Source organism: Salmo salar, chromosome ssa13, assembly GCF_905237065.1.
Source record: "Salmo salar chromosome ssa13, Ssal_v3.1, whole genome shotgun sequence".
In the NCBI taxonomy this organism is placed as follows: domain Eukaryota; kingdom Metazoa; phylum Chordata; class Actinopteri; order Salmoniformes; family Salmonidae; genus Salmo; species Salmo salar.
Window position 1 is genome coordinate 65,507,576 of NC_059454.1, and position 11,399 is coordinate 65,518,974.

General features: G+C 40.7%; 1 protein-coding gene across 5 annotated transcripts in view; it reads left to right on the plus strand.

Annotated features, from left to right (window-relative positions):
* LOC106567579 (14-3-3 protein epsilon) overlaps positions 1–6,806 on the plus strand; it is a 49,735-nt gene extending 42,929 nt beyond the window's left edge. For all 5 annotated transcript variants that reach the window (XM_014137063.2, XM_014137062.2, XM_014137064.2 and 2 more), the window contains one exon: positions 5,586–6,806. Coding sequence is in view for 4 of the 5 variants with exons in the window: in XM_014137062.2 (XP_013992537.1) it covers positions 5,586–5,641 (56 nt within the window). In the remaining variant the exon portion in view is untranslated. The remainder of the gene's footprint in view (positions 1–5,585) is intronic.
* Positions 6,807–11,399: the final 4,593 nt, after the last annotated feature.

Below are 11,399 nucleotides of genomic sequence, written 5' to 3' on the forward strand. Positions count from 1 at the left end.
CGATCAACTTGACAGACCTTGAAGAATTAAAAAAATAGTAATGGGCAAATATTATACAATCCAGGTGTGCAAAACAAATCTCCACCAACGGCGCTTCTACAAAGTTTTACTTGGATATGAACACTTAAGTAAATGAGATGTATTTCTGTATTTAAAATGTACACATTTATAAAAACTTGTTTTCACTTTGTCATTATGGGGTATTGTGTGTAGATGGGTGAGAATCTATTTAATGTTTTTATTCTGGCTGTAACACAACAAAATGTGGAATAAGTGAACTGGTATGAATACTTTTTGAAGGCACTGTACGTCGCTTGTTTTGCTCTAGGATGCCCACAAGCCTCATAAGACTTGTCTGAAGGTAGCCTGATACCAGTTTTAAAAAATGAATGGAAGTATATATGGAAGTAGTTTAGTGCCTAAGAAATGTGTTAAAAGAATACTTTGGGATTTTGGCAATGAGGCCCTTTATCTACTTCCCCAGAGTCGGATGAAGTCGTGGATACCATTTTATGACGAATTATCCCTTTAAATATGGGTAAAACAAATGAATCATTGAGCTTTCTTACATCTCTCAGATATAGGACAGACACTTCAAAACAATCTTCCTTTTAATTTATTTTTTGACTATGAATCTGTTATTCAATGTGTTTCTATGGGCTAATGACTGTAAGGCCAAATTCAATGTTTAATCAAATATTTTTCTTTTTATACCTAAAGGGGTCCCTCAAGCGTAGACTCTCGGACAGGAGTCTCCAACCTATTCTAACATGAGAACTACTCAAATAAGCCTGTCCTTCTCTTCTCCCTTGCAATGCTTCCCCAGGTTCTTAGTGCACTACTTTCTCTTGTCCGCTATGCTTTCTTTTAAAGGGGGCACTATAAAATGAGTCCTTGCGCTAACTGAGAAAATATTGACGTAACACAACCGGTCATATTTAGCTAACTCTCGGCTGACAGAAACCACAATAGGAATTAGCTAATAGAAATTACTATTTACAATTCATCAAATCACGGGTGATCTCACCGTTGATTGAAATAATTGAGTAAAACACTTTCTAAAAATCGTGTGCGCCACAATGTTTGTTTTTTCACGTCAGCCGAAGAGGAGACAAGATTAGTTTGTTCTGTTTGCACTATGCATGTTGAGAAGGTGGTGTGTCTATGATCATTCACTTCCGGAAGTTTACTCGAAAGATGAGTGAACCATTCCTTCACCTCGTTATAACATCTTTGGTCTGACAGATGTTTACGTGACACCCAGAATGCATTGTAGAATGTCAACAAACATGGCGCCACACATAGCTGGCAAATGGCTTAACATTCGCTCATCATAATCAGTACAACCTTCAAAAAAGTATTTTACACTCATCATGGGTGTCCATTACAATCTATACAATAACCAGAATGCATTATTTGCCACCAGTACTTGAAAATGTGAATAAAACTGTAAATACATTATGCTTCATACATAAACGACAACACGATATACAGGAAATAATGCACTTATTTTGATAGGAACACGCACGTTTAATTTATTTAACCTTTGTTTAACTAGGCAGGTCAGTTAACCTCTCTAGGCTAGGCGGGACGAATTCGTCCCACCTACGTAACAGCCACGGCTATCCTGTGGCGCGATTTTCAAAACCTTAAAAATCCTATTACTTCAATTTCTCAAACATATGACTATTTTACAGCCATTTAAAGATAAGACTCTCGTTAATCTAACCACACTGTCCGATTTCAAAAAGGCTTTACAACGAAAGCAAAACATTAGATTATGTCAGCAGAGTACCAAGCCAGAAATAATCAGACACCCATTTTTCAAGCCAGCATATAATGTCACCAAAACCCAGAAGACAGCTAAATGCAGCACTCACCTTTGATGATCTTCATCAGATGACAACCCTAGGACATTATGTTATACAATACATGCATGTTTTGTTCAATCAAGTTCATATTTATATCAAAAACCAGCTTTTTACATTAGCATGTGACGTTCAGAACTAGCATACCCCCGCAAACTTCCGGGAATTCGCTAACATTTTACTAAATTACTCACGATAAACGTTCACAAAAAGCATAACAATTATTTTAAGAATTATAGATACAGACCTCCTCTATGCACTCGATATGTCCGATTTTAAAATAGCTTTTGGTGAAAGCACATTTTGCAATATTCTAAGTACATAGCCCAGGCATCACGGGCTCGCTTATTTAGACACCCGGCAAGTTTAGCACTCACCATAATCATATTTACTATTATAAAAATTTCATTACCTTTTGTTGTCTTCGTCAGAATACACACCCAGGACAGCTACTTCAATAACAAATGTTGGTTTGGTCCAAAATAATCCATCGTTATATCCGAATAGCGGCGTTTTGTTCGTGCGTTCCAGACACTATCCGAAATAGTAAAGAAGTGTCACGCGCTTGGCGCAATTCGTGACAATAAAATTCTAAGTGTTCCATGACCGTACTTCGAAGCATGTCAATCGCTGTTTAAAATCAATTTTTACGACATTTTTCTCGTAGAAAAGCGATAATATTCCGACAGGGAATCTCCTTTTCGGCAAACAGAGGAAAAAATCCCAAAGGCGGGGGCGGTCGGGGTCACGCGCATAAGCTAGTGTCTCTTGATGGGCCACTTGAGAAAGGCGATAATGTATTTCAGCCTGGGGCTGGAATGACGACATTCTGTTTTTTCCCGGGCTCTGAGCGCCTATGGACGACGTGGGAAGTGTCACGTTAGAGCAGAGATCCTTAGTAAATGATAGAGATGGAAAAGAAGTTCAACAAATGGTCAGACAGGCCACTTCCTGTAAAGGAATCTCTCAGGTTTTGACCTGCCATTTGAGTTCTGTTATACTCACAGACACCATTCAAACAGTTTTAGAAAATTTAGGGTGTTTTCTATCCATATGTAATAAGTATATGCATATTCTAGTTACTGAGTAGGAGTGGTAACCAGATTAAATCGGGTATGTTTTTTATCCAGCCGTGTCAATGCTGCCCCCTAGCCCTAACAGGTTAAAAACAAATTCTTATTTACAATGATGGCCTAGGAACAGTGGGTTAACTTCCTTGTTCAGGGGCAGAATGACAGATTTTGACCATGTCAGCTCGGGGATTCAATCTAGCAACCTTTCGTTTACTGGCCCAATACTCTAACCACTAGGCTACCTGCCGCCCCAACATGTCCAAAGTTATTATTTGTAAGGAAAACAACAATGAAGGCAATGCGAGTGCTAGCCAGAAAATGTCAGTCAATTCGTAAATAAATAAATAAAATAAACAATTTCAGTTAATCATTGAGCACTATTATTGAGCAAGTTCATATATATGTACTTTCCCGTTTCATAACCATTTTCTTCAGTTTCCTGCCTAGTGAACACGACCCTGTTCTAATCTTAGACTAGGCCAGATGAGACTGTCTCTGGCCTAAAGTGCTCTGTGATGTCCACATGGCCCAACTCAACCATCAAGTATCTGGGCTGCATTTAGAACAGCGTTTTCGGGTGTGTGTCTGTGTGTGCATTAACCTCTTACATCTAGACGTTCCGCTAGCAGAACACCTAATCCAATATCCAATGATGGGCGTGGCGCGAATTACAAATTCCTCAAAAATACAATTTTTTTTTCAAACATGACTATTTCACAGCATTTTAAAGACAAGACTCTCCTTTATCTAACCACACTGTCCGATTTCAAAAAGGCTTTACAGCGAAAGCAAAACATTAGATTATGTCAGCAGAGTACCAAGCCAGAAATAATCAGACACCCATTTTTCAAGCTAGCATATAATGTCACAAAAACCCAGAAGACAGCTAAATGCAGCACTAACCTTTGATCTTCATCAGATGACACACCTAGGACATTATGTTATACAATACATGCATGTTTTGTTCAATCAAGTTCATATTTATATCAAAAAACAGCTTTTTACATTAGCATGTGACGTTCAGAACTAGCATACCCCCCGCAAACTTCCGGAGGAATTTGCTAACAATTTACTAAATTACTCACGATAAACGTTCACAAAAAGCATAACAATTATTTTAAGAATTATAGATACAGAACTCCTCTCTGCACTCGATATGTCCGATTTTAAAATAGCTTTTTGGTGAAAGCACATTTTGCAATATTCTAAGTACATAGCCCAGCATCACAGGGCTAGCTATTTAGACACCCGGCAAGTTTAGCACTCACCAATATCAGATTTACTATTATAAAAGTTTGATTACCTTTTGTTGTCTTCGTCAGAATGCACTCCCAGGACTGCTACTTCAATAACAAATGTTGGTTTGGTCCAAAATAATCCATCGTTATATCCAAATTGCGGCGCTTTGTTAGTGCGTTCCAGACACTATCTGAAAGGGTAAATAAGGGTCGTGCGCATGGCGCAATTCGTGACAAAAAAAATCTAAATATTCCATTACCGTACTTCGAAGCATGTCAACCGCTGTTTAAAATCCATTTTTATGCCATTTTTCTCGTAAAAAAAGCGATAATATTCCGACCGGGAATGTCCATTTAGCTAAACAGAGGAAAGTAAACAAAGCTTTCGGTCGACGCAGGCACGAGCCTGAGTCTCACAGTACTGTAACCAGCCACTACCCAAACGTGCTACTTTTTTTTCAGCCAGAGCCTGCAAAGCCACGATTCAGCTTTTTACCGCCTTCTGAGACCCTATGGCAGCCGTAGGAAGTGTCACGGGACAGCTAAGATCCTCACTCTTCAATAAACAGAGACAAGAAGAACGACACCTTGTCAGACAGGCCACTTCCTGCATGAAACCTTGTCAGGTTTTTGCCTGCCAAATGAGTTCTGTTATACTCACAGACACCATTCAAACAGTTTTAGAAACTTTAGGGTGTTTTCTATCCATATGTAATAAGTATATGCATATTCTAGTTACTGGGTAGGAGTGGTAACCAGATTAACTCGGGTACGTTTTTTATCCAGCCGTGAAAATAAGTAGAAGCTAGAGATGTTCCCCTCTCATTCGGCATGAGTTGAATGGGGTGTGGTTAGTGACACTGTCTGACTCACTGAAATGCAAGTTCTACCAACACTGTCTGTCTGGTTTTGGGCTAAACTTAAGGGACTCCACTTATTAATATGGCTGAACATGATACACTCAATCTTCACACCGAAACACAAATGTGTGGTTGATGTGCACCAACACACTAACTACATGAAGCTAAGATGTTTTTCTCCCCTCACCATCTCACATGTGTGGCACTAGTCTGGGTGATGTCAGAGGACATGGGCAGTCCAACCAAGCAGCCTGTTGGTGTGTATGTAATGGTTATAGCAGGTCTTAAAAATAAATTATATATATATATCTATATCATTTATCATTTATTTTGAGGCGGGGCAACAAACTCAGTACTTTAAAATGACTAAAACCTGTAGAAATGATCATGGATATACATTAAGTCCTCACTGCCCTGTTGTCATGGTAACAGTGGGTGGGCTCTGGATTCTTGTCAGTTTTTTAAAAATGTTTTTTGCATTTGTGGTGAAATTGACAAACTGGCTTTTTAATTATGAAAATGTAATCGATTTTCCTCTCTCTTCAGGTGAAGAACAGAATAAAGAAGCACTGCAAGATGTGGAGGATGAGACCCAGCAGTGAGACTTTACAGCTAATACCCGAAACCTCCCTCTCCCTCCTATTGCCTGCCCCGCTAACCCCAGGTCCTACTACGTGTCAGTGAGAGCTCACAAACTTGGCTTTTACTCCGACGTCCACTCGCTCTATTTTTCCCCACCTCTTCTTTCTTTAATTCTTTCTTTATGTTCTATCACTCTGTCTGTTAGCTCATAGCCCCTCTGTGCTTCCTAGGGTTTTTATTTTCTTTAAAAACAATCCTATTAAATTCTCCTATTTCAGTGGAAATAATATACTTCCACGTTAAAACACAAGAGAAAATGTAAAAGCTAAAGCTTCGAGCTGTTCCTGGTTGTTACCTTTTATTGATTTTTATAACTCCTGTTGCAAGCCTGTAAGGTTCACGTCGTTCCCTTTCCTTTTTTTGTTGTTGCTTTTTTTCGTTTACATTTTTGCCATGTCATCAGTTGCCAAGTGTGCTTGCTTGGGGTCGTCAACGTTCACACAATTAACGAGTTGATTTTTAAAACACAAACGTTTAACTCTTTTTCCATACCTGTGATGTCTTTGTGCTACTTTACGCTAATCGTCTAAGTTTTTGGTCGGAAATTAGGGATGGTCGTGAATTTTGACGGTTTGTAAAAGGGACATTTTAATGCCCTCTCTCGCTCTCTCGCTCTGTCGCTCATTGCAAGACTGTTTTATCAATGGTGATAGCTGAACTTCCCATGAGTGTCTCTTTCTTTGCGATCACCCCTCAAGTCCAGAGCATGGACCATGAAAGAGGCTGTAGCGCTGCTTTTTTACTCATTGCTGACGTAAGGACACGATGGCTTGTAGCAGTTGGATGGGGGAAAAAACAAGAATCTCCCTTTCTCTGATGTTAGGTAAAGCAGGTTTGCATTGGCACTGTCAAAACAAAAACAACCTTTGTTTAAAAAAATAAAAACTTGCTTATGTCATCTTGTATCCCCATTCTGTTCCAGAATGTTCCCTTTCTTTCTCTATTTCTTTCTTTCTCTGTCATGCCCCCATATTTTCTCTCTCTGTTCAGTATGTGTAACTTGAATCTGATTTGTACTACTGGATATTCTGACTGGAGCCACAAGCACTGTCTGTATTCTTACTGAAACACAGCATGGAAATTAACATTAAACTTCAAATTTAAAAAAAGGAACTTAAATTAAAATGCACCTGTCATGTCATTTTTCGCCTCAAATGCCAGAGACTGACAACAGTTTACCTTCTGTTGTTACTGTCATTGAAGGGTAAGGTGCTCATTCAGTGAGCTGATCAGGAAATGAGTCTTACCCTCCAACAGTAACAACAGAATGTAAACTGTCAGTTTCTGGCTAGACTACAATCTTTTGATTCTGTGGATCTTTTTCTTTTGGAGTACCTAGGTTGAAGCGGGAAAGGCATAAGAACAACACACATTTTTGGAAAGATGTCTACTAATTAATACAGTATCTTGTTTTTGGCCCCACAGATTACTTGTAGTCCATGGGCCAGAGAGCCAAATTTCACATATTTCGGTCCATGTATGTGGGTTATATTTTGGTATAATACCCACATTTAGCTACCTCTGATACATGGGTATCACTGCATTATTATGCCCCCTATGCTGTTATTTGGGCCAAAAGGATTGAAGATATGAAATGTCATTTTGTATTATAAGGGAAAAATCATCTGTAAGGCAATTTGATAAGTTAACTTCATAATACAACACATTAAGGTGGGAAACAATTGGAATGGTGATGTCATCTCTATATCGAGCTAGAATGGACAGTATTGGGATGTGCTCTATTATGACATGGTATCCTCATAACTATACCAAATTTCACACATGACAAGGAGACACATTGGGTCTTATTTTTGTAAATTGATCCTACCAAAGGGGCCGCCAGTTGCCAATCCCTGCAACAGACTATTACAGGTGGCAACTAGAAAACCAATATGCCACCAGATTTCGATCTTTTGGACTTGAATTATTTCCCTGTATGACCAATTTCCCGAAAACAATACAGTGCATTTGGAAAGAATAGACACTGACTTTTTCCACGTTTTGTGTTACAGCCTTGTTCTAAAATGCATTTTATTTTTTTCAATCTACACAACACCCCATAATGAAAAAAGATCACATTTACATAAGTATTTAGACCTTTTACTCAGTGCTTTGTTGAAGCTCCTTTTGCCGCGATTACAGCCTCGAGTCTTCTTGGGTAAGACGCTACAAGCTTGGCACACCTGTATTTGGGGAGTTTCTCCCATTCTTCTCTGCAGATTCTCTCAAGCTCTGTCAGGTTGGATGGGGAGCATCGCTGCACAGCTATTTTCTGGTCTCTCCAGAGATGTTAGATCAGGTTCAAATCCGGGCTCTGGCTGGGCCACTCCGGGACATTGAGGCTTGTTCCGAAGCCACTCCTGCATTGTCTTGGCTGTGTGCTTAGGGTCATTGTCCTGTTGGAAGGTGAACTTTCGTCCCGGTCTGAGGTCCTGAGTGCTCTGGAGCAGGTTTTCATCAAGGATCTCTGTACTTTGCTGCGTTCATCTTTTCCTCGATCCTGACTAGTCTCCCAGTCCCTGCTGCTGAAAAACATCCCCACAGCATGATGCTGCCACCACCATGCTTCACCGTAGGGATGGTGCCAGGTTTCTTCCAGACGTGACCCTTGGCATTCAGGCCAAAGAGTTAAATCTTGGTTTCATCAGACCGGTGAATTGTGTTTCTCATGGTCAGAGTTCTTTAGGTGCCTTTTGGCAAACTCCAAGCAGGCTGTCATGTACCTTTTACTTAAGAGTGGCTTCCATCTACCATAAAGGCCTGATTTGGTGCAGTGCTGCAGAAATACTTGTCCTTCTGGAAGGTTCTCCCATCTCCACAGAGGAGCTCTGTCAGAATAACCATCAGGTTTTTGGTCACCTCCCTGACCAAGGCCCTTCTCCCCCGATTGCTCTGTTTGGCCGGGCGGCCAGCTCTAGGAAGAGTGTCGTGGTTCCAAACTTCTTCCATTTAAGAATGATTAGAGGCCACTGTGTTCTTAGGGACCTTCAATGCATTTTTTGGTACCCTTACCCAGATCTGTGCCTCGACACAATCCTGTCTCGGACCTCTACGGACAATTCCTTCGACCTCATGGCTTGGATTTTACTCTGACATGCACTGTCAACTGTGGGAACTTATATAGACAGGTGTGTGTCTTTCCAAATCATGTCCAATTAATTGAATTTACCACAGGTGGACTCGAATCAAGTTGTAGAACATCTCAAGGATGATCAACGGAAACAGGATGCACCTGAACTCAATTTCGAGTCGCAAAGCAAAGCGTCTGAATACTTATGTATATATTTTTCTGTTTTTATTTTGAATACATTTACAATAATGTCAAACTGTTCGGTTTCTCATTATGGGGTATTGTGTAGATTGAGGGAAAACTTTGAATACATTTTAGAATAATGCTGTAACGTAACAAAATGTGGAAAAAGGGAAGGGGTCTGAATACTTTACGAATGCACTGTAGTTCTGCTATTTGTAACGTTGTTTCAATGATGAGTCAGTCTAGGTAAATCATCATAAGTAAACAAAATGCTATGTTTTTTAAGATAATTCATTCCAACTTGTCTCAACATGATAGGTTTTCGTAGGGAGGTTCCTTTTCTAAAATCAGTCAAGTTCTTGTAACACCTGATAAGCCTTCATCATTGGGCTTGTTAATGCACGTCATTGTTGGAGCCAACTGCAAAATACACTTCAATTGGATGCTCTGATGCCACTTAAAATATTGATTGGGTAACTATTTTCAGAGGAATGTGGCTGTTTTTCTTGATTATTTGATTTGTCTATGAATTGTATGTGCAGGGTTCCCTTGCAAAATAGACCCTGGTCTCAACGGTGCCCCCCTATTTAAGTAAAGGTCAAATAAAAATACTACTCATTCTTCTTTGTAGATCAGTCTATCAATCACAATTAACAATTCAATTAATGTCTGCTGCAATTTATGGACGAGCCCCTTTCTGTTGTGTGGGAGCTCTGCGGCCTGAAGTGTTTCCCTCTCCTGTGAGATTTCTGGTTTTCTCATGACCTCTGGTGGTCAGTCAACTGCAATCGCGTATCAAATGTTGCTCAAATTTAGCTAGGGCCCAGTCGATATATTCTAATCCAGCGATTCTCAACTGGTAGGTTGCCACTGAAATTTTGGAGTGTCTGAGTAAAAAATATATATGAAAAAAAATACTCCAGTCTGAATTTAGATGACTTAAACCAGGTTGAAAGTGTATACACAGCATTCCGGTGTGTACACGTTTATGTGTGTGTCTCTTTCTTTGAGGGGGGGATTGGGGTGTTAATGTCAGCTCAAATCGGGTCACGGTTTTATTAGGCTTCTATGCAATGATGTGCATCATCTCTCTCACGTTGCGGACATACAGGACTCAATACCAGAGGACCAAACCGATGCGTACAGCTGGAAGGATCTTGGGTCAGTTTTGCATAGTTACACTATGTATTGTCCTGAAGTTCTGGAAATGAGTTGTACCTTGAAAGGAGCCTGGGTAATATCTAACCTGTCGTATATTTACCATGTCTTTCTTCTCCTTCATGAAACACACACACACTAGAGCCATTTCCCCCTGAGTCTAGATAGTTTTGTCTTTATTTATCATTCAGTCCATAAGTCCCCTGCTTACTGGTTTCAGTGTATCACCGTTCGACACCATCTCTATCACAAGACTCCAAACAAACAGCTTGATTGAAGATAGTCAATGATGGATCAAAAGATCAAGTGCCAGTGTTGCTGATCAGTCCTGGAGCAGATGTCAGCTAAAGACCCGAGCTGTATCAAAGTAAATTGCTTGCGCCAGCAGCCAAGTGACGTCACCATCGCTGAGACGTGAAGTAACGTCTCTTCTTTTGCCCAACCACGACAAATTTCGTCCACTAGCTTCTGGAGTATGAAGTTGCTGGCTTTGGATCGAATCCTGCCTCCTCGAACAGACAAGGACCTACTGTTGATCGTAACAGATAGAGAGCACCAGCTAGTTGGATGTGGTTGAAGTAGTAGGATCAGTCCTAGAGGGAGAAGGGTTTGTATCACGAAACACCGCGCTAGATCTTTCCTTCCTTGTCGTCCTTATCTCTTATTTTTGTCACCCTGCGCACTTTCATCAAAGCTATCTATCCGCCGCTCCTGCAGCACTGTGTGTGTGTGCGTGCATGCTAACATTATCAGCTAACAGAGCTGTTACATTTACATTTACATTACATTTACATTTAAGTCATTTAGCAGACGCTCTTATCCAGAGCGACTTACAAATTGGTGCATTCACCTTATGATATCCAGTGGAACAACCACTTTACAATAGTGCATCTAAATCTTTTAAGGGGGGGGGGGGGTTAGAAGGATTACTTTATCCTATCCTAGGTATTCCTTAAAGAGGTGGGGTTTCAGGTGTCTCCGGAAGGTGGTGATTGACTCCGCTGTCCTGGCGTCGTGAGGGAGCTTGTTCCACCATTGGGGTGCCAGAGCAGCGAACAGTTTTGACTGGGCTGAGCGGGAACTGTGCTTCCTCAGAGGTAGGGGGGCCAGCAGGCCAGAGGTGGATGAACGCAGTGCCCTTGTATTGCAGGCGTACAGCAGAGCGGCAAAGGGGGATACCTAGTCAGTTGTACAACTGAATGCCTTCAACTGAAATGTGTCTTCCGCATTTAACCCAACCCCTCTGAAGGGGGGGAACCCTCTGTTACTGGAGGCATCAGTATCTGTCTGCATCACACACATCACTG